General features: G+C 34.4%; 1 protein-coding gene across 4 annotated transcripts in view; it reads right to left on the reverse strand.

The window, feature by feature from the left end:
- Positions 1 to 446: 446 nt before the first annotated feature.
- TBC1D32 (TBC1 domain family member 32) overlaps positions 447 to 24,895 on the reverse strand; it is a 251,985-nt gene continuing 227,536 nt past the window's right edge. For all 4 annotated transcript variants that reach the window (XM_009451911.5, XM_063813400.1, XM_016956235.4 and 1 more), the window contains 2 exons: positions 11,549 to 11,737; positions 447 to 1,725 (listed from right to left, as the gene is read on the reverse strand). In XM_009451911.5, coding sequence (XP_009450186.3) covers positions 1,606 to 1,725; positions 11,549 to 11,737 — 309 coding nt within the window. In that variant the 3' untranslated portion in view covers positions 447 to 1,605. The remainder of the gene's footprint in view (positions 1,726 to 11,548; positions 11,738 to 24,895) is intronic.

Genomic DNA, 24,895 nt, shown 5'->3' on the forward strand with positions numbered 1-24,895 from the left:
CAAAATTAAGTTTGAAAGTAGACAAAGCTTAGTATTTCGAGTCATCTATGACTCTCTTTTAACTCACAGCGGCTGAAGTGAAAGTGCGCAATATGTCAAATTAACTTGCTAAAATTACTTTTCTCAACTTTACAATGCCCTTTAGGAACACTATTACTGAGAAGCTATTGTTGGCATTTACAGCATAAATCTTGATTTTGGAAGGCTGATATTGCAATAGCCTAAATATTACTAAATTGAAAACTGTATAGTACCAGTTATTTGATCATGCTAAATGAAAAACTTAGTTTGTCAATGATCCACTTTTAGTTAAAAAGGAAAAAAAAAGCAGGGTTAGAGTTAGAATGATTTTAATGGTTGATTTATATTTAGATACAAGGAAAGAATAAAAAACAGTATCTACAATTAGAAAAACTTATTGAAATAAACTCATGACTAAAAATGAATAATGTAATATATTCGTGTATTATCTTTCATATACTCATTGTGAGTTAAGATATAAAAAATAGACATTCACATATTGTATTAATCTTACCGGTGCAGAGACATCTATTTAAATAAGACAAATCATAGTGTTAGCCATTTAAAATAATTTAGAAATGTATTCTCCTTTATATTTTCAAGTTCAGTACAAGTAAAATATATCACTAAGGAAAATGCATAACAAATAAGAGTAGAATGCTTATCAGTATGAAATAACCAATCTATCTCTTCAATGAACCATGTAAAGACTTCATTTCAAACAAAGAATTATAAATTGATATGGGTATCAAAAGCAACTCCTAAAAAACAATTATGTCCAAGGACAACAGTTTTCCTACCACTTGCCATGGTAAATAGTATCATTGTTCTTCCACATGTAAAAGAAGCAGTTGTGGTTTTATCCATTTTCCTTTACATGTACAGACATAAAGAATGGAAGAAATACTGTCTTTTCCTTGTCTTACAGGCTTTCTGCAGCTAGTCAAAATATTATTTACACTATTACTTCTCCTTTCCAAATTCACTGGAAAAAATATTTAAATCACCTGAATAAAGGAGATGTAAGTTGGGACTTTTTTTTTTTTTTTTGAGACAGCGTCTCACTCTGTGGCCAGGCTGGAGTACAGTGGCACGATCTTGGCTCACTGCAACCTCCGCCTCCCGGGTTCAAGCGATTCTCCTGCCTCAGCCTCCCAAGTAGCAGGGACTACAGGCGCCCCACTGCACCCAGCTAATTTCAGTATTGTTAGCAGAGATGAGGTTTCACCATTTTGGCCAGGATGGTCTCAATCTCTTGACCTCATGATCCGCCCACCTCAGACTCCCAAAGTGCTGGGATTACAGGCATGAGCCACCGCGCCTGGCCAGGACTAACTCTTAAACATGAATAAGAACTAAAAGTAAGCTAGATCTGATTCTATAATGACCTTACAAAACAACAAATTTACAAAAATGAATTCACAAATTGAGCTCATACCTACTTAAATATATCATTATAGTTCTCAGTATTTACAATATGTATATTCACAAAGTAAATGTTGTTACAGACACAGAAAAACATCAAGCCCCCCTGCTGTGTTTAAAAATAAATAAAACCTAAATTTAAACCGTGTGTCTCATGATCTATGTGCTCTGCAGTCTAATGTTCCGCATGTCTCTCAGCAGCACTGTTCGGTAGTTTTGTTCCAAAATTTCCATGTATTCAAAATAATCACTCACTCGAAACCCATGCAGTGCTTCTTCCTGCCAAAAATTACAAAGGGAAAATTATTTACTTGGGTAAGACACACAATTCCAAGTTAATGAATTTTAAATAATTGATATACCATTTATTTTCAGCTATAGATGGGGGTGGGCTGTTTATGTTGCCAGTAAATGTGTCATTGCTTTTTATTTAGTGAGCTGTGCATATATATGACAGGAAGAAACTATATGTCCCCCTTAAATAAAGTTTTCTATTTTCAAAACCAAAAATGATTTACAGCTACCAAAAAAACAAAAGCAGATAAGGAAATCTTCCTAATTTTAAATATAGTATCATGTTATACAATGATTGTTCAAATTTGTAATTAGTAAAGACCCTAAAACTTATCTACCAAAGGATACTATAATAGTGCAAGAAATATCTGTCGTATAAGCTACTGTCCATAAAACCTCCAAGAATCTGCAATTACTAATGTTGGTACTACGCACATCTATACTAATTTGGAATTTAATGGTTAGTGTTCCAAACGAGACACTCAAGAATAAACAGTAAGAACACCCGTTTAACAGTTTAGAGTCTTTTAGGGAATTTTATGACCATTCCTTTTAGTACCTCCAAATACTATCTACGCAGTACCTACACTCAAGGCAAAACAAAATATGCAGAAGAAAAGTCATCTTTGATTCAGTGTAATTAATATTTATAATGTTAGGAGTTTCAGAAGTTACAAAAACTTTGGAAAATTCATGCCTTTCAGGAGTTTATAGTTTAAAGGCAAGAATTACTATAAGAAGAAGAAAAAAAAGCAACCCAAAAGAATAAAAGACAATGCATATCATATACTAGATACTGTGTTAGAGGCAGTTTATAGAGAAGAAACCTCAATATAGAAATAGCTAGGAAAACATTACACAATCTCGATGAGAACAGATGTTTTTAAAGGCTTCAGATATCACTTGTCACTTATGGTTAGTAACCATTCACAGCTTGCATATAACTTGGGGTAACTTTATTCTTATTTTGCCATCATTACCAAAAATCTACATAGTTTGAGGGAAAGGTTAGTCGGCACATTCTAAAAAATTAACGACTTATCTACAAGGCTGATATTACAGCTGAAGAAATGAAATGGTGTTGTTATATACTTAATATCATTAAGGCTAGAACAAATACCTTCCAACCTAAGTATCTGAGCTCTAATCTCAAGATAATTGTGAAATTATTTCAATCCTTCTTTCACTTCTTCACTCATTCATTCTCTTATTATACGTAAGGTTCTTGATTAGCACTGAAGACACGAAGATGAGTGAGAAGAGCCCTGCCCTAAAATGTTGACAACTGAGGTGTATATCATGTCTCTGATTTTATGTATAAGTAACTGAGTCAAAGGGAATATTTTTATCCTATGAATAGCAGAAATACTGGGTCTTTGTAAATTCCTGTCCCATTAAAAATATTTCACTTTTTTCTTTGGGGAAAAAATAGGATCAGAGTAAGAACAATCCTACTGTTCAAGAACTCATTTTAAACAGTTATTGTTATAGTCGTGGAACAATTATGAATTTATCCATTCATTTCATTCAAATTATGTGTGACGTGGCTTTAACTACCTCTTCACTAAAACTATACCTAAGATGGGGAGGGATTATAGTAATGTCTTATTCTAACCAGAGACTAAAGATGCAATGGCAGAATAACTGTTTCAGGACATATTATTTTCAAAGGAATACTTATTGTTCATTAAATATGAATTATAATAGGAGATGACAGCACTTGAACAAAGCTCTAATAATTCATTTCTGGGCAAAAAATAAGCAATATATATTTAACATCTTTTAATTATTGTTTCACTTTAATAAAAACCACCTAGGGACAGCCACAGTTATAACTCAATTTAAATATATTTTTTCCTCAGAATGTATTTTTTGAAATCATGGTTTCCATTTTAAACATTAATTGTAAATGCCCTGATAACTACACCAAAGAGATACCCATAAAAATGACACATAAGGCTATTAACGTCTTATTTCATAAGAGAAAAATTTTAATACACATTTAAAAAGGAGTGTTTTCAAATGATATAGTTCATTATTGAAAATTTGTAGGCAATTTTAGCTCTGAATAAAATTCCAAAATATCTACATTTTACATTTTGTCTTCAAAGTAGAACATTTTTTCATCTTATCCTAAATGTTCTCTAATGGCCTTTTTAGTGGATAACTTTTACTTGTAATTATGACTATTTAGACTGCCAGCTTATCGTTCAAGTTGTAACAGACTAATTCCTCAGACTAGTGCTTCATTATCATTTCATTTATAGACCAAAGTATATCAAACTCTATATAAAATATAAATGCCTCGATTATTTAAGTAGCAGATGCATTAATTACATAAGGTAATAACAACACTATTCCACTTTATATTAACAGCATAGTATTTGCTCAAGAAATTTTTTTAATAGATTACTACTAGAATGATTTAAGTTTTAGTTAGGAAGTTCATTTTGAGCTTATTGCATTTCGTTTGTTGTATCTAATGCTAATCAACTGGTATGTTTTTAATAATTTGCTGCCTTCATTAATTCTGAGTTTCAAATGCTGAATCATCCAAAAGTATTAAAAATTCCCATTCTAAACCACAATGTTGGATGTATTCAATGTTATATAATATGGTATATATGTAGTTTCCCTCTCTCCTTTGTGTACAGAAGTCCAGTTTCAAATTTCAAATATGCATTCATCTGTTTTCTTTTAACTATTGAGAGCATTTGGTTTGGGACCACTGAATCTAGGACATTCATTAAAATATCAGACTAGTCAATGAAAAACAACTTGATATAGTAAAAGGAACATGGGATTTGGATTCAGACCAAATGAAAGGGTTTGAATTCTCCTATGTTAGTTACTAGATGTATGAACTTGGGTAAGTTTATTGACTCTAAGCCTCAATTTTTCATGTGTTAAATGTAGACAATAATAACATATGATTGCTCTCTGGATTAAATATTCTGAAATCTGAACTTCTTACCATAGATTAGAGTATCTTATATGATTTGGTCCCTGTCTCATCTCTTATCTTTCTCATTCCTTCACCTTGTTCTGGTCACAGTGGTCTTCTTGACACTCTCTAAGTGAGCCAGCTCATTCCGACCTCTGAGATCTTGCACTTGCCTTTATTCCTATTTAAGCAGGCTTTTGCCTAGGAATTCTTTTTATGACTTTTTCTTTTGCTTCATTCAGGTAGCTGTTTACCCCATCAAGGGTGGTCTTGCCTGGCCTCTTTATCTAACTGGCACCTTAGACTCCTCCATGTTTGATTTCCTTATTAGAAATAGAATAAGGTCTACAATACTTAAGATATTACGTATTTGTTCATTTATTTGCCTTCCAGGAGAATTTAAGGTCAATGTGGGCAGAGTAGTTGGTTCACAGTTGTTCCACAATAAATAGTTGAATAAGTCCATGAGTGAATGAGCAATACCTGTAAAGCTCTTTGCCCAGTGTGTGGCATACAATAAGCACTCAAGATATTCATAGTGGTCATAAATAATGAGAACACATTTTTATTAATGATGGTCTTTGAAATGGCTTGCCTACATTTTCTTTATCACACTACAGACATATGATGTTAGGCATGGGTGGGCCTATCATGGATTACTGACTCCAGTCTCTGCTCCTCAACCCCTTGCCAGGAATATAAGGGAGCCATTTATCTAAAATATTAGGATGTTACTGGCTTTTCTTTCAACTTCAAAAATTTGTCTATTTTGAAAAGAAAGCTATACCAATACCTTGAAAAGTTATTTGTATTAGTTGATGTTTGCAAAAATACTGAAGATACTAATTTTTAGCAGAAATTTGTTTAGAACTCCTGCAAGCCATGTGAGCTTAAAATCTGAATTGAAGACAAGGCCTTTTGCAGTAGTAAACAGATAAAAAGCACAAAAAGATCAGTGTGCTAACATGGTATACCCTGGTTTATGAATTCAGGACCAAGTTTAGATATTCTCTGATATATTCTTTCCCAAATATTTAATTATTAATGCCCTTGCAAAATGATGATTTTTAAAATATAATAGCTCTTTATAAATTACAGAGAAAAAAGGGTAAGGTAAGTTACTTTGAGTGGGTTAAACTGGAAGAGTTGACTTTTATTAATAACATTATGAGACATATAGAATAAAAAATTACCACAAAAGGTATAGAACTTAACATATACTTAACAAAAGTTAAAGACTTGCATTAATGTCAAATCTCATATAGAAAGCTCTTGAGAGAAGGAGGATTTATGAATATAGTTCCGCTCTTTACCCTTACTAGAGATAATCTTTTTGTGTGTTGTGTCTTACATATATATACATATATATATATATGTGTGTGTATATATATATATATATATTCTTCTTGATCAAAGTGATAGAAACATAACAACCGGTAAGCAATGTTTCTTCCACTATGTTCCTTCTGGGGTGTTCAGTAAAATTAGAAACTCCTGGATGCAGTCCCTTAAATTTTCGAATCCTTGGCATTGGCATTGGCATTCTGGATTCTGATTTATCAACCAACTCCAAAGCTCACAGTTTTATGTATTTTAAAGGTTTTCAAGCTACTTAAGATTTTCTACTACAATCTGACAACTCATGCTTCTGCCAAATAAATTCTGATTTAACAGGTCTGGGAAGGAATCTAAATACATTAATTTTCATAAGTACCCTAAGTGATTCTTAGGACCAGGGAGTTTATATAGTGTTTGTAATTCTGGATAGAACGTGAAGTTCTTACAGATTCAGGACATAGTATGTGGTTCTTGAAGATTTAAACTCAGCTGAAGGGTACTTGGAAATACGTGATTGTACCAGAGACTTGACTTAGTCTTGGCTAGGTTAATGAGGGAATAGGTCCTGATCAGAAACAGTATAAGAGGGTATTTCTGACCAAGGTGTGAAGGTAATGTCATTGACAGGTATTACTATTATATGATATCTTAAGAAGTCTCAGGAGCTGGAGAAAAATGGGAGCAAAAGTACACCAAAGTGTAGGTATGCACTCAGAAAATTATGTTTCCTTTGCTTGTATTCTCTACATATCTTCTTCTGTTAACAAAGAAATAAGAAGAATCTAGTAGAGGGATGTAGCAACTTAATAACCGCTAAGTTTTTTTAAGTACTTACTATGTTCCAGATAATGGTCTAAAAGTATTTTACAAATATCATCTCATTTAATTCTTCAACAACCCTATGTGATGAAGAAACAAGCATAAAAGTCTAAGCAATGTACTCGAGCTCACACAGTGAGTGGCAAAGTTAGAATTTGAAACCAGATAGAATCAAGTAATATAAGGACAATGCAGAAAACGTATCTGCAAAACACAGCTGACACTGTATTGAATACCTTTAAAATATTTGCTCAGATGGTGAACTGTTTTAAATATTATGTATACTTTTATCTTATAAAAGCTTAGTATTCAATCAGATTTTCTCAGTCCGATCTTCATTTCTCACCCTGTCAACATTCTCTGGTAATAGCAGCTGCAATAGCACCAACAAAAAATCCCTCTTGACAATTTACTGATTGAGTTGAAATTAATCTGATTTTTTCATAATTATAAATTGATTTTGTTACAATATGCAAGATTTAGTTGATGCACTTTAATTAAGTATTTTAAGGCTTCACAGCCTGATTTTCACAGAAAGGCAATCTTTTTCTAGGCTGGTATTTCAGTGAAGTTTGTCCCCAGGTTGAATTCACAAACTAAAGCCAAGATTGCTGACAGCCTATTAGCATGTTAGAGAAGAATACAACACAGCTCACTAAAACACCAGGACATCCACATATGAACTACTATTAAACTGTCACTAAACCTGTTTGTGTGTGTGTATGCGCGCTACAAATGAGTTGAAAGAATATCCCAGTTGCTGGGATATTACAGAATATTTACTTTGTTGGGTGTTTTTCCCCTTGGAAATATCTACAGACTTTCTGAACCATCATCTGTCACAGATAAAAATGTTTAGAATTCTGGGCCCAAGGACTGAGCTCTTTCTTCAGCATATCTTCAGAGGCTGCCTTCTAGCTCGGTACTAATCCATTAATCACCACAGCATGAAAATGATGCACTTAACTGCTCTAATATCCAGCCCACATTCTTCTTGTGTCTAAAAGGATACTGTGAAACAATCAGACAATGTTTTGTTGATATCAACTTATACCCAAGGCGTTCATCTAATCTTTCAGTGGTCTAATCTGAAGAGGAAAAATAAGTTTTTCTTTCCCCCATAAACCAGTTCTGCCTATTAGTGTTCACACCACCTTCTGATCCAAGAAATTCCAACTTATCTTTTTAATATATTGATTTGGAATCATGAAGAGCTCTTTAGTGAGCTATTAGAAATGTAGGCAATAAGTCTATATCCTCAATCACCTGATTTAAAATCTTGAGCCTAAACCAAAGTGACTACAAATGGACTGATATTTTCTTGATACTGAATATTGCACACAGATTTTTATTTCTAAAACAATGCTTTTATCATGTCATTTTATCTCAATACATGAAATTTAAATCAGGAAAAGAATTGTGTATCTTCAGTTCCTCAATACAACTGATAATAACTGAAAGTATAACATATTTGTGGTTTTCAATATTTTGAAAATGAATTGTTAGGCCCGATTATTTGAACTCATTTATAACAGTCAGATGCTTGATCTATTTATTTTTATATACTTATTCAATTTCTTCTTAAAAATAGTTTTATGATAAAAGAAGTATGAGCTCATTCCTCAAATATAAAATAAAGCCCACATAAATATATACAACAAAAAGTAGAAGTATCTTGTTTTACTTTATCTTCATTCTTCTTGGAAGCAAGCATTATTAAATATGTAGAGCGAGGGGATAATGTGATTAAGTAATCTATACAAGAATATTATTATGGCTGTGGTATGCAGTTACATGGGGAATTTTTTTTTTTTTTTTTGAGACAGGGTCTTGTTCTGTAGCCCAGGCTGGAGTGCAGTGGTACAATCATGGCCCACTGCAGCCTCGACCTCCTGGGCTCAATTGATCCTCCCACCTCAGCCTCCTCAGTAGCTGGGACTATAGGTGTGTGCCACCACACCTAGCTAATTTTTGTACTTTTTTTTTGGTAGAGATGGGGTTTTGCCATGTTGCCCAGGCTGGTCTCAAACCCCTGGGTTCAAGCTATCCACTCGCCTTGACCTCCCAAGATATGGGGATTACAGGTGTGAGCCACTGCACCTGGCCTATATAAAGAATTATTGATAAGTATTTTTTCCCTCTGTACAAATCTGAGATTTTGAATAGGAAAGTGTAAAACATAATTTCCAAGGTTCAATCTCTATAGCTTCAGTTGAATGAGGAATTCTTAAATCATGTGAGTATTTTTGACAGGGGATGTTTCTAGGGTAGGCAAAATAAAATGAGTTCATTAATCAATACTTCATTATTGGTTATTATATGAATAAATGAAAAATGCTGTACATATATACTTCACAGACAAGAGACTATTTCAGGGCCAAATGGAGTAGTTAAAGGGATATGTAAATACATATTTAAATAAACTATACCAGAGTTTATCTCACAAGAAAAATGAGTGCCCGTTAAAAGAGAACAGTGAATTTTGACACCTACCCACTGAAAATAAAACAACAAAAAAGTAAAGTTATGGTATCAATCAAAAAAACATTTTTCCTAATCTCTCAGATAAATGAAAACAACAAGGGTAAAAAGTAAGGTTAGTTCTAGGACACATGCTAAAATTAATTCCTTGCCTACATGTTCTTAGTTTGGATTTAAACCAACGCTATTCAAATTTTAGTAATTTAACAGAGGCTTAGGTCATAATCTCCTCTCCCCATTTAATCCTTTAGTTTTAAACTGACAGCATTATGCTGAAAACACAATGGAGAATGGTTTGGGACACATTTAAAGAGGTTAATATTTGCAAACTCTATTATAATTTTTCCCTCAAATAGTCAAAAGAGAGATGAAACTGTAAATCAACATTAATCAAATTTAAAGATGATGCTTTTGATAGGAAGAAAAATAAGTGGTAGGCACTTAATGAATTTAGTAATGTTTGTTATTTGATGTGAATAAAACAAAGTTTATTCATCTTTCCCATTTATTTATTTACATTATTTACTTACGCAATCAACAAATATGTATTGAATACCTATTATCTACCAGGTATTGTTTGATATATTGTTGAAAATACATCAGTAAATGAAACAGACCAAGTCACAGTCCTTATACAGCTTACACATTTTACCAGGGAAGACAGACAAAAACACATATAAAATAATTTCAGATGGTGATAAAAACTGTGAGAAAGACTAAAGTAGGATAAGATGTTAGAGAATTATGGGTTGGGGGATACAGACAGATAAGAGTACAGGAAAATTTCAGACTCTGAAATTCCTATAACTGACCACTGTAGATGATGAAAATGTCCCTTACTGAAAATGAACCTACATTTTGTATTCAACATAATTTCAATTTGCTTAACACTTCCTGTATTCCAAATCACCTCTTAGAGAGCATTCTTTTATTTTTCTATCTTAGTTTTTCCTCTACATGTGCAATCATTTTTCTCAGCATACTTTTTCATTAAGACTGTTTATAATCTAGTGATATATATCGAAAGTTTAAAACCTTTTGAATTCTGAATTGATGAAATAAAAATGATAATTTGGCAATCTTAAATGATCAATGGTATTTATTTAAAGACAAATATCGTTAAATGGAAAATAACCCTGGCAGGTATTTAATGGTAAATAATAAAATCAATTTACATAGAAACTGTTTGTTGACCTAGAGAAAGCCTAGCAAATGATGAATGTTGTTTTTAGTGTATACGTGTATATGTGTTCCTATGGGATGGCAAAGGTAGTAGGGATAAGGAAACATTTTAAGTTCAAAGATTCTTTTTTTTTTTTTTTTTGGAGACAAGTCTCGCTCTGTCCCCCAGGCTGGAGTGCAGTGGTGCGATCTCGGCTCACTGCAAGCTCCGCCTCCTGGGTTCACGCCATTCTCCTGCCTCAGCCTCCTGAGTAGCTGGGACTACAGGCGCCCGCCATAACACCCAGCTAATTTTTTGTATTTTTAGTAGAGACGGGGTTTCACCGTGTTAGCCAGGATGGTCTCGATCTCCTGACCTTGTGATCCGCCCGTCTCGGCCTCCCAAAGTGCTGGGATTACAGGCGTGAGCCACTGTGCCCAGCCAAGTTCAAAGATTTTTAACTGTAAACAAATAGCTAGATTTCCACCAAAAAATGAACACTGGGATGTATTTATATCTCATGTACTTTCTAAAGTCCCCAACTTCCAAAATGACATTATTGTAATTGAGAAAGTAACTATATCTTTTTTAAAAATAGCACCACATTTGGTGATAACTTTTTTAAATGAGTGCTATGATAAAATAATCTTTCATGAAAATCTTTTATAAAAATGGAAGTTTAGAAAAATATAAAAATATGAAAGCATAGGAAATTAATATATTAAATATATTTTAAAAGTATCAAACCAATAAATTAAACTTTTATTGACCAAATAGCCCATAGGAATATTTTTACAATATTTCTTTTTTGGCATAGCATGTGGGTTACAAAGTGTTGGATCCAGACAGCTTATTTCATATTCCAGTTCCACTTTAGGTATACGGTTTGGGGCAACTTAACTCTGTGCCTCAGTTTACTCATCTCTAAAATGGGGATGATAATAGTATCTACCTCTCACCATTGGTTTTTAGGATTAAATGAGTGCCTAGAAAAAGTATCTAATATTAAGCAACCAAAGTTAGCTATTAACTCAACATTTTCCTCTCCATATAAACATACTTACTTTTAGGAAAACTTGCAGATCTTGAGTCTGAGTGTGCTGTAGAATGTCTTGCTGTAAATGTTTGAATACAGCTATACAGATATACACTTGATAATCAGGACCAAGGAAAACACAAGTAGCAATATAATGGCAGATTTCTATCCAATCTAAGTAATTCCAAAAACACTGGGTTATCCATTGCAGGCAAATCTTTAAAAAAAACAAAGTAGTAAGTTCATTAAAAAATTTATAAAACCACATTTGACTTTTAAAAAACATTAACCAATAACTCATACAAAACCAGTGAAAAGCTTAGTGCTTAATCAAAATACTAAGACAGTCTTCATAGATGCCTAAAAAGGATGCTTCTCCTATTTGCTTCAGTTGTGAAAAAAACTTTCATGGCCTTGGAATTCAGGCCTTAAGGGTAACTGATAGTGGTCACACTCCTCATATACCTATTACTCAATGCCTTCTTTATTCTTATTGTGCTCCTCTTACCCAAAACACCAATCTGCTCTCTACAGATAACAAATGCTAAAAGACTATTTTAATTCAGAGATGGGAGTTTTTTTTTTTCTATACTACCTACAACCACAGATGTATAATTATGCAGATGACAGATTGCTAAATGTTACATTAATGCAAATGGACTCTTCCTGAATCAGAAAACAATTTAAACCTAACAGAATTACATAACATAAAATCTGGGAGCTAATGCAGAGAATATTTTAAAAATGAGACTTTTACAAAAGGAATTTTTTTTCCTGTTTATTTTTTGAATAACATTTGTTCGGATTATAAAAGCAATGCGTGCCCACTGTGGAAAACAGGAAAGTTAAAGAAAAAACAATAGCAATGACACAGAGATTATAAATACTGGAAACATTTTGATACATCAATGTTATGGGTAAAGTTGAGCCCCACTCAAAAGATATGTCAAAGCCCTAACCCCCAGAACCTCATAATACAACTTTATTCGAAAATAGGGTCTTTACAGACGTAATCAGGTTAAAATGAGGTCATTACGGTGAGCCCTAATCCAATACGACTGGTGTCTTTATAAGAAGGGGAAATACAGTCACAAAGACAGGCAGACAAAAGGAAAACAATGAAAAGACACAAATGGAGAACACCATGTGAAGAAGCAATATGTATCTGCAAGCTAAGATTCTAAAGGCTGCTAGAAACCAGGAGAGAGGTAAGTAACAGTTCTTTCCTTAGCAACTATGGAGTGAACATAGCCTTGTTAACACTTTGATTATGGCCTTTTGGCTCCAGAACTGTGAGAAAATAAATTTCTGTTGTTTTTAGCTACCAAGTTCATGGTACTTTGTTACTATAGTCATAAGAAACAAACACAATTACTTTCCAATATTTTCATTTTCATTTATGATTTACAAATTACTTTACCTTCGACAAAAGATTCCCCTTATTGAATATCTCTTCTCCTTCAGTTTTATGTTTTTTTTTTTTTTTTTTGGAGATGTGGGGAGGAAAAGGGAAAAGATTTAATGGCTTATCTCAATTTGTCATAGGTATAGAGGATACAGATATACAAAATTTCCTTTTGTTTTCTATCATTTTGTTTTCCTAAAAATATATTCTTGAAAAGGTTCTGAAAGTTGTTTTTTATATCCTTGATTCAAACTTTTGGCATGCTGATCCTGCTTTTAACTGACTTGAACAAACTAACACGTATTTGTTTGCTAAAACCACAGGCAGGGGGGCTTAAACAATAAAAAATTATTTTCTCACTATTCTGGAGAAATCCAAGATCAAGCTATTGGCAGGGCTGGTTTCTTCTGAAGCCTCTCTGAGGCTTATAGATGGTTGTCTTTCCCTGTGTCTTCACATGGACTTCCCTTAGTACATGTCTGTGTCCCAATTTCCGCTTTAATAAAGACACTTGTGATATTGGATTACGGTCCAACTTAATGATCTCATTTTAACTTAATTACTTCTTTAAAGGCCCTATTCAAATATAGTCACATTCTGAAGTAGTGGGGTTAGGACTTCAACAGGTGAGTTTTGAACAGACACAATTCAGCCTATACCAGAGGGTATTATTGCATTTTTGTTTTCCAGACATTATTACTCATATCAATTATTAACCTTTAAATAAGCCTATTAATTCTGTTCTCAGGTGTAAGAGTTTCCTTTACAACTATAATGTTCCCCTCCTGTTAAGTTCCAAAATCTTTCCAAAGAGCCCATAAGTTTTAACTCAATATTAAATTAGAATATATCTATGAATAACCAATATTTGTCAACAGGCAGTATATATTAAATTCTCCTTGGTCCTACTTTACTGTTTACTTGGAATTAATAGGATGCATCTCCCAAATTGCAACATGGAGGGTAGGGTGGCATGCAGAGTACATTACTAAATCTCCATTGCCCAGACCCCAATAAATCCCTGTAATATGGCTCTAGTGGACTGAGGAAGAAGTATCTCCTGCTCCCTCTCGACTAGGCAGACTGAAGCAGTCAGTAGTACTTTGACTAGAAGCAATAATTCCTTAATTGCCTGTTGCCCTGCTGCCAAGATTCTCCCTCTGTTCTTTGCTACAGCTATTAATGCCGATCAACTTAAGGCCATACTGTGTTAATGAAAATCTAGAGTCTCTGGATGGATAACGAAGGAGAAACAATTCGAGAATGAAAATAAATACAAACGATCTCCACAGCTAGAGAAAACAGTTCCCACTCAATTGTTAGTTTCAGGAGTGAATGGGAAGTTGATAAAGATGTGGGGTCTCAGCTTCTGTCCACCATATACATTGGTTAAAGGAAAGTCACCCTAGAATCTGCAACACTTCATTATTATACATAGTTTCTAATGCAGTTATAATTTTTTGGCATGTATATACATTCAAGCATTGTTTCCTGTACATTGTATTTTTCTTCATTAAATGGATGTAATACCTATGTTTTTCCATCACATGGGAGGGAAATTTCGAGGAGGAAAACTGAGAGACTGTAACAGAAAGTACTTTGAAAAAGTGCTATATAAATGTTATTTTATAACAAAGGTATAGATGTTATTATTTAACAAATATTTTTTGACCACCTAATATGTACAAGGTAATATTATCATTTTTTATGTGAACAAAAGAAATTTATCCCTGTTTCACAAAGTTTACAATTAAAGGGGAGACATCCTTTTTAAACATATGACCCTCTTTGCTTGGTAGAAATTATATTGGCTTTACTATATTTGCAAGTACTTCAGACTTACATTGAAACAGCAGAATTCCAAAACACCGTATCCCTGGAAGAATGCTGAGCTATGAGTCATAAATTTTAATCTCTGAGCAAGTAACTTCTGTACTTTTTTTTTTTTGAGACAGTCTCACTCCATCACCCAGGCTGGAGTGCAGTGGTGCAATCTCAGCTCACTGCAACCTCTGCCTCCTGAGTTCAAATGATTCTCATGCCTCAGCTTCTTGAGTAGGTGGGATTACACAGGTGTGCGCCAAGACCCCAGCTAATTTTTGTACTTTTAGTAGAGACAGGGTTTCACCATGTTGGTCAGGCTGGTCTCAAACTCCTGACCTCAAGTGATCCACCCATCTCAGCCTCCCAAAGTGGTGGGATTACCTGCATGAACCACCACACCTGGCCACTTCTGTATTTTTATAAAGTTCTGCAAATCAACTGACAACCTAGAATTCTAATAGGACAGAAGAAATAGTATGTGTCCAAACAAACATGATGTAGTTTTTTCTTTAACAATTATTATGGAATTTTTAAAAACATATATAAAGGAAGATAGAATAGTACATGAACTAGACAATTTCAAATTTTGCTTGGTTGATATGTCTTAAGTTACTTTTCCCCTATAGGTTCCCCTCCTTTCCTCCATCCCTTTCTCCTACTAAAGATGTTTCCTCCAACTGCATAATATTCCATTGTAGATAAACCACAATTTATTCAATCAAGCCCCATTCATGGACATTTGCAGTGTTTCTAGTCTTTAGATACTATAAAGAATACTATAATAACATATTTGTGGATACGTATTTTCAAATTTTTTTCCCAGTGTATTCCTCGGTTAGAGCTCTACAAATGAGTCTGCTGTGTTAAACAATAAATAGACATGTAATTCTGCCAGAAAATGACAAATTACCATTTATATGTCTCAAAAATACATTATTACATTTTCAAAAACGATCAGTTGAGTCTTTATATTCACTGGAAAAAAATGTTATTATCAATAGTAATGAAATGGGCTTATGAAGAAAGTGAAACAAATGAATTTTGTTTTATGGTAAACCACCATTCCATACATAATATAGAACTAATTACACTTTAAGACATTTAAATAGCTTTTTAGGTTTGTAAGGAAGGAAAATCACTTGCACAATATGCATTGAAATCTACCACAGCTTTCCTAGGCAATTTTGTTCTTGAACCATACTTAACATTATGCCAGAGGACATTAAGATGCCACACTGAGGTGCACATTATTTTATCTGAGGTAAATTATTCCTCCTTGTAACTAGAATTAAAAAACAATCTTCAAAGGTTCTCATAAGAACATTACGTCTTCCTCTTTTCCTATTTGAATACCCTTTATTTCTTTCTCTTGCCTGATTGCCCTGGCCAGAACTTCCAACACTATGTTGAATAGGAGTGGTGAGAGAGGACATCCTTGTCTTGTGTTGGTATTCAAAGGGAATGCTTCCAGTTTCTGCCCATTCAGCATGATATTGGCTGTGAGTTTGTCATAAATAGCTCTTATTATTTTGAGATATGTTCCATCAATACCTAGTTTATTGCGAGTTTTTAGCATGAAGGGGTGCTGAATTTTGTCGAAGGCTTTTACTGCACCTATTGAGATAATCGTGGTTGTTGTCATTAGTTCTGTTTATGTGATGGATTACATTTATTGATTTGCGTATGTTGAACCAGTCTTGCATCCCAGGGATGAAGCCGACTTGATCGTGGTGGATAAGCTTTTCGATGTGCTACTGGATTTGCTTTGCCAGTATTTTATTGAGGATTTTTGCATCGATATTCATCAGGCATATTGGCCTAAAATTTTCTTTTTTGTGTGTGTCTCTGCCAGGTTTTGGTATCAGGATGATGCTGGCCTTATAAAATGAGTTAGGGAGGATTCCCTCTTCTTCTATTGTTTGGAATAGTTTCAGAAGGAATGGCACCAGCTCCTCTTTGTACCTCTGGGTAGAATTCGGCTGTGAATTGGTCTGGTCCTGGACTTTTTTTGGTTGGTAGGGTATTAATTACTGCCATAATTTTTGAACTTATTATTGATCTATTCAGGGATTCAATTTCTTCCTGGTTTAGTCTTGGGAGGGTGTATGTGTCCAGGAATTTATCCATTTCTTATAGATTTTCTAGTTTATTTGTGTAGAGGTGTTTATAATATTCTCTGATGGTACTTTGTATTTCTGTGGGATCAATGGTGATACTGTATATTTAGAAAACCCCACCATCTCAGCCCAAAATCTCCTTAAGCTGATAAGCAACTTCAGCAAAGTCTCAGGATACAAAATCAACATGCAAAAATCACAAGCATTCCTATACACCAATAACAGACAAACAGAGAGCCAAATCATGAGTGAACTTCCATTCACAATTGCTACAAAGAAAATAAAATACCTAGAATACAATTTACAAGGGATGTGAAGGACCTCTGCAAGTAGAACTACAAACCACTGATCAAGGAAATAAGAGAGGACACAAACAAATGGAAAAACATTCCATGCTCATGGATAGGAAGAATCAATATCATAAAAATGGCCATACTGTCCAAAGTAATTTATAGATTCAATGCTATTCCCATCAAGCTACCAATGACTTTCTTCATAGAATTGGAAAAAACTACTTTAAAGTTCATACGGAACCAAAAAAGATCCCACATTGCCAAGACAATCCCAAGCCAAAAGAACAAAGCTGGAGGCATCATGCTACCTGACTTCAAACTATACTACAAGGCTACAGTAACCAAAACAACATGGTAGTGGTACCAAAACAGATATATAGACCAATGGAACAGAACAGAGGCCTCAGAAATAACACCGCACATCTACAACCATCTGTTCTTTAACAAACCTGACAAAAACAAGCAGTGGGGAAAGGATTCCCTATTTAATAAATGGTGCTGGGAAAACTGGCTAGCCATATGCAGAAAACTGAAACTGGACCCCTTCCTTATACTTTATACAAAAATTAACTCAAGATTGATTAAAGACTTAAACTTAAGACCTCAAATTATAAAAACCCTAGAAGAAAACCTAGGCAATACCATTCAGGACATAGGCATGGGCAAGGACTTCATGACTAAAACACCAAAAGCAATGGCAACAAAAGCCGAAATTGACAAATGGGATCTAATTAAACTAAAGAGCTTCTGCACAGAAAAAGAAAATATCATCAGAGTGAATAGGCAACCTACAGAATGGGAAAAAATTTTTGCAATCTATGCATCTGACAGAGGGCTAATATCCAGAATCTACAAAGAACTCAAAAAAATTTACAAGAAAAAACAACCCCATCAAAAAGTGGGCAAAGGATATGAACAGACGCTTCTCAAAAGAAGACATTTATGCAGCCAACAAACATATGAAAAAAAGCTCATTATCACTGGTCATTAAAGAAATGCAAATCAAAACCACAATGAGATACCATCTCATGCCAGTTAGAATGGCAATCATTCAAAAGTCAGGAAACAACAGATGCTGGAGAGGATGTGGAGAAACAGGAACACTTTTACACTTTTGGTGGGAGTGTAAATTAGTTCAACCATTGTGGAAGACAGTGTGGCGATTCCTCAAGGATCTAGAACTAGAAATACCATTTGACCCAGCCATCCCATTACTGGGTATATACTGAAAGGATTATAAATCATGCTGCTATACAGACACATGCACACGTATGTTTATAGCGGCACTATTCACAATAGCAAAGACTTGGAACCAACCCAAATTTCCATCAATGATAACAGACTGGATTAAGAAAATGTGGCACATATATACCATGGAATACTATGCAGCCATAAAAAGGATGAGTTCATGTCCTTTAAAGGGACATGGATGAAGCTGGAAACCATCATTCTCAGCAAACTAACACAAGAACAGAAAACTAAACACTGCATCTTCTCACTCATAAGTGGGAGGTGAACAGTGAGAACACATGGACACAGGGGAGGGGAACATGACAGACTGGGGCCTATTGGGGAGTGGGGACCTAGGGGAGGGAGAGCATTAGGAGAAATACCTAATGTAGATGATGGGTTGATGGGTGCAACAAACCACCATGGCACGTGTATACCTATGTAACAAACCTGTATGTTCTGCACATGTATCCCAGAACTTAAAGTAGAATAATAATAATAATAATAATAATAATAATAAAACAGTAAGTCAAAAAAGTTTGGTTAAAACAATTACCTACAGATGCTTGATTAAGCCAAAATAGGTATGATTTATAAATGATAAAGTTTTCTGATTCAAAGACACTATTTTTAACAACTCCTCTGGCTTCATCTGCTTTCATCATAGAAGAAGTACCAGTAAAGTAAGGAAGAAAACTAACTTTGGAATAAAAGTGGTTTCAAGTCCTTACACTATCGGAATGACCTCTGCAAGTCAATTCACTTCATTGATCGTGAATTTCTCCATCTGTCACACAATAAAGGTTAAAATTTTAAATGAAAAAAGAACCACTCTTTATACTATGAAGCAACATGAAAAACATAAGACTATTTCTGTTGCACTTCTAGGCAAGACACTGTGTCAGAAAATCAAGGGACCTGAAGTGAGGCACATATATATCCATACCTTTAAAGATCTTCAACTAAAAAGAGCAAGGCAAAGAATACAAATAATGTACATGTGTTTCTACTAAAAGAGGGGTACAGAAGCAGTGTACAAAGTGTGTACAAAGCAGTGTACAAACACAGAGCAAAATCATCCACTTGTATATGATCCAGGATATTTCCATTTGGACATATATTAAAGGATAAGTACTGACAAGCAAAAATAACTCACAGGAAGGAAGAAGGTATCATCTCAAGGCACAACATCCAAAACATGAAGAGAGTGAAGACATACACATTTATAAAGACATATGCCTTTATAAATCTGACTCTGAACAAGGGCCATGCCCAGCATTCATATCCTGCTTTGCATTTGTATAATTTTACATTTTCAAAAAGCAATGTGTCACAAAAAAATAATGAAACAGTTTTCTATAATCCTGCTTTCATAATAGGGGGAAAAAAGAGCAAATGAGAAAATCCATGCAGGTTTTTATACTTTATATCCAGGGGATTATCTGTATTAGCCTAATTGTTGACATAGTATAATATAATAATCAAAGATATGCAGGATAGTGACTCCAAGGAATTATAAAAGATGAATCATTAAAGATACATGGTACTTCTTAAGCCAGGAAAATGAACAAAATACAGTAAGACTTTTTTTTAACAGACGATAAAATTGGTCATAAAGTTGATTAGAACATGTGATTTTCTGTTGCTCATTTAAAAATAATATATATTCAAATTTCTATTTTCTTTCCAAACTTAAGTTATTACCAAAAGAAACTATACAACAAATACGCATTTCTTGCTACATTTAAGTTTTTATACTCTAGTTGAGCTTATTTTTACTTTAGAGATCTGTGTATTTCATTTATCAATCTGCCTACAAATCCTTCACTAATCAACCAATTCCTCAGTGCCTAAAAATACACAACTTCAAAAAGCACTGCTTCTAATTAGATCAAAATGAATAAGGTATGAAATTTGTATCCAAATAATTACTTAATCACATATACCCATTTAGTTACTTAAAAGCTGTTTTCATATTTTATAATTAGCAATAAAATGGTAAATAATGTCAACAGAGCAATGATACGATTTCTTAAGACAGATGAACTCACATGGGGAGTCATTAAAAGGACATTTTTACAATACCTTAAAAGAAAGAATAGCATTACTGTTTCAAAATAATGAAGTGGTTGTTATTAAATAAATCTGCTATTTGTATGTAGTTTCAAACTAATACAAATATATAAAACTGATAAAGATATATCCAATTACTAGATGGATAGTCTCTTTTTAATCACTAAATTGATATAGCAGGGCTTGAGGTATAGCAAGGTTTTCCCATAGTCTTTGTTAGTCAAGTTTTAAATTAAAGAGTATATGGTATGTACCCAGTAGTCATTCAGGAGCAGATTGTTTGGTTTCCATGTAGTTGAGCGGTTTTGAATGAGTTCTTAATCCTGAGTTCTACTTTGATTGCACTGTGGTCTGAGAGACAGTTTGTTATAATTTCTGTTCTTTTACATTTGCTGAAGAGTGCTTTACTTCCAACTATGTGGTCAATTTCGGAATAAATGCGATGTGCTGCTGAGAAGAATGTACATTCTGCTGACATGGGGTGGAGAGTTCTGTAGATGTCTATTAGGTCCGATTGGTGCAGAGCTGAGTTCAATTCCTGGATATCCTTTTTAACTTTCTGTCTCGTTGATCTGTCTAATGTTGACAGTGGTGTGTTAAAGTCTCCCAATATTATTGTGTGGGAGTCTCAGTCTCTTTGTAGGTCTCTAAGGACTTGCTTTATGAATCTGAGTGCTCCTGTATTGGGTACATATATATTTAGGATAGTTAGCTCTTCTTGTTGAATTGATCCCTTTCAGAAATAAAGATGTTCTTTGAAACCAATGAGAACAAAGACACAACATACCAGAATCTCTGGGACACATTTAAAGCAGTGTGTAGAGGGAAATTTATAGCACTAAATGCCCACAAGAAAAAGCAGAAAAGATCTAAAATTGATACCCTAACATCACAATTAAAAGAACTAGAGAAGCAAGAGCAAACACATTCAAAAGCTAGCAGAAGGCAAGAAATAACGAAGATCAGAGCAGACCTGAAGGAGACAGAGACACAAAAAACCCTTCAAAAAATCAATGAATCCAGGAGCTGTTTTTTTGAAAAGATCAACAAGATTGACAGACTGCTAGCCAGACTAATAAAGAAGGAAAGAGAGAAGTATCAAATAGAGGCAATAAAAAATGATAAAGGGGATATCAACACCAATCCCACAGAAATACAAACTACCATCAGAGAATACTATAAACACCTCTATACAAATAAACTAGAAAATCTAGAAGAAATGGATAAATTCCTGGACACATACACCCTCCCAAGACTAAACCAGGAAGAAGTTGAATTCCTGAATCGACCAATAACAGGCTCTGAAATTGAGGCAATAATTAATACCCTACCAACCAAAAAAAGTCCAGGACCAGAGGGATTCACAGCCGAATTCTACCAGAGGTACAAGGAGGAGCTGGTACCATTCCTTCTGAAACTATTCCAATCAATAGAAAAAGAGGGAATCCTCCCGAATTCATTTTATGAGGCCAGCATCATCCTGATATCAAAGCCGGTCAGAGACACAACAAAAAAAGAGAATTTCAGACCAATATCCCTGATGAACATCGATGCAAAAATCCTCAATAAAATACTGGCAAACCAAATCCAGTAGCACATCAAAAAGCTTATCCACCATGATCAAGTGGGCTTCATCCATGGGATGCAAGGCTGGTTCAACATATGAAAATCAATAAACATAATCCATCACATAAACAGAACCAAAGACAAAAACCACATGATTATCTCAATAGATGCAGAAAAGGCCTTTGACAAAATTCAACAGCCCTTCATGCTAAAAACTCTCAATAAATTAGGTATTGATGGGACGGATCTCAAAATAATAAGAGCTATTTATGGAAAACTCACAGCCAATATCACACTGAATGGGCAAAAGCTGGAAGCATTCCCTTTGAAAACTGGCACAAGACAGGGATGCCCTCTCTCACCACTCCTATTCAACATAGTGTTGGAAGTTCTGGCCAGGGCATTCAGGCAAGAGAAAGAAATAAAGGGTATTCAATTAGGAAAAGAGGAAGTCAAACTGTCCCTGTTTGCAGATGACATGATTGTATATTTAGAAAACCCCATTGTCTCAGCCCAAAATCTCCTTAAGCTGATAAGCAACTTCAGCAAAGTCTCAGGATACAAAATCATTGTGCAAAAATCACAAGCATTCTTATACACCAATAACAGACAAACAGAGAGCCAAATCATGAGTGAACTCCCATTCACAATTGCTTCAAAGAGAATAAAATACCTAGGAATCCAACTTACAGGAGATGTGAAGGACCTCTTCAAGGAGAACTACAAACCACTACTCAACGAAATAAAAGAGGATACAAACAAATGAAAGAACATTCCAGGCTCATGGATAGGAAGAATCAATACCATGAAAATGGCCATACTGCCTGAGGTAATTGATAGATTCAGTGCCATCCCCATCTAGCTACCAATGACTTTCTTCACAGAATTGGATAAAACTACTTTAAAGTTCATGTGGAACCAGAAAAGATCCCACATTGCCAAGACAATCCTAAGCCAAAAGAACAAAGCTGGAGGCATCATGCTACCTGACTTCAAACTATACTACAAGGCTACAGTAACCAAAACAGCATGGTACTGGTACCAAAACAGAGACATAGACCAATGGAACAGAACACAGCCCTCAGAAATAATACCACACATCTACAACCATCTGATCTTTGACAAACCTGACAAAAACAAGAAATGGGGAAAGGATTCCCTATTTAATAAATGGTGCTGGGAAAACTGGCTAGCCATATGTAGAAAGCTGAAACTGGATCCCTTCCTTACACCTTATACAAAAATTAATTCAAGATGGATTAAAGACTTAAATGTTAGACCTAAAACCATAAAAACCCTGGAAGAAAACCTAGGCAATACCATTCAGGACATAGGCATGGGCAAGGACTTCATGACTAAGACACCAAAAGCAATGGCAACAAAAGCCAAAATTGACAAATGGGATCTAATTAAACTAAAGAGCTTCTGCACAGCAAAAGAAACTACCATCAGAGTGAACAGGCAACCTACAGAATGAGAGAAAATTTTTGCAATCTACTCATCTGACAAAGGGCTAATATCCAGAATCTACAAAGAACTCAAACAAACTTACAAGAAAAGAACAAATAACCCCATCAAAAAGAAGGATATGAACAGACACTTCTCAAAAGAAGACATTTATGCAGCCAACAGACACATGAAAAACTGCTCATCATCACTGGCCATCAGAGAAATGCAAATCAAAACCACAATGAGATACCATCTCATGCCAGTTAGAACGGAGATCATTAAAAAGTCAAGAAACAACAGGTGGTGGAGAGGATGTGGAGAAATAGGAACACTTTTACACTGTTGGTGGGACTGTAAACTAGTTCAACCATTGTGGAAGACAGTGTGGCAATTCCTCAACGATCTAGAACTAGAAATACCATTTGACCCAGCCATCCCATTACTGTGTATATACTGAAAGGATTATAAATCATGCTGCTGTAAAGACACATGCACACGTATGTTTATAGCGGCACTACTCACAATAGCAAAGACTTGGAACCAACCCAAATATCCATCAATGATAGACTCGATTAGGAAAATGTGGCACATATATACCATGGAATACTATGCAGCCATAAAAAAGGATGAGTTCATGTCCTTTGTAGGGACATGGATGAAGCTGGAAACCATCATTCTCAGCAAACTATTGCAAGGACAGAAAACCAAACACTGCATGTTCTCACTCATAGGTGGGAATTGAACAATGAGAACACATAGACACAGGAAGGGGAACATTATACACTGGGGCCTGTTGTAGGGAGGGGGGAGGGGGGAGGGATAGCTTTAGGAGATATACCTAATGTAAATGACGAGTTAATGGGTGCAGAACACCAACATGGCACATGTATACATATGTAACAAACCTGCACATTGAGCACATGTACCCTAGAACTTAAAGAATATATAACAAAAGAGTATATGGTAGAGATTTATAAATTATTGGATGCTTTAGACAATACACATTACACTAACATAGATTAGAAAAGCAAAAGGGAACTCTCAGGAAGATACTGTTCCCAGTTGAGCTTTTTAGAAGAATAGAAAGAATTGATTATTGAGCTTATGGTAAATGTTTAAACAACTGCCTCTGACTAGACTTAAAAAATTTTGTGATTTAAAGTTCTAAAAAATGTTTTAGGTATATATAGCAAGAGCAAAAATTTGGCCAAGGAAGAGTATTCCTTTACACTACATGCAATTCATTGCTATATTTAAATTTCTTATTAACTTCAGAAAGTTTAAAATAGGAAGAATAATCTCATACAAATAAATTTAATAAATGATATAAAGTTTCTTCAAAATAAATATGAAAGCTCATATCATAATATCAAGAAAAACTACTGTCTAATTAAGTGGAAAAGATTCCCTATAGGATA

The sequence above is a fragment of the Pan troglodytes genome, chromosome 5 (assembly GCF_028858775.2).
Source record: "Pan troglodytes isolate AG18354 chromosome 5, NHGRI_mPanTro3-v2.0_pri, whole genome shotgun sequence".
Classification (NCBI taxonomy): Eukaryota; Metazoa; Chordata; class Mammalia; order Primates; family Hominidae; genus Pan; species Pan troglodytes.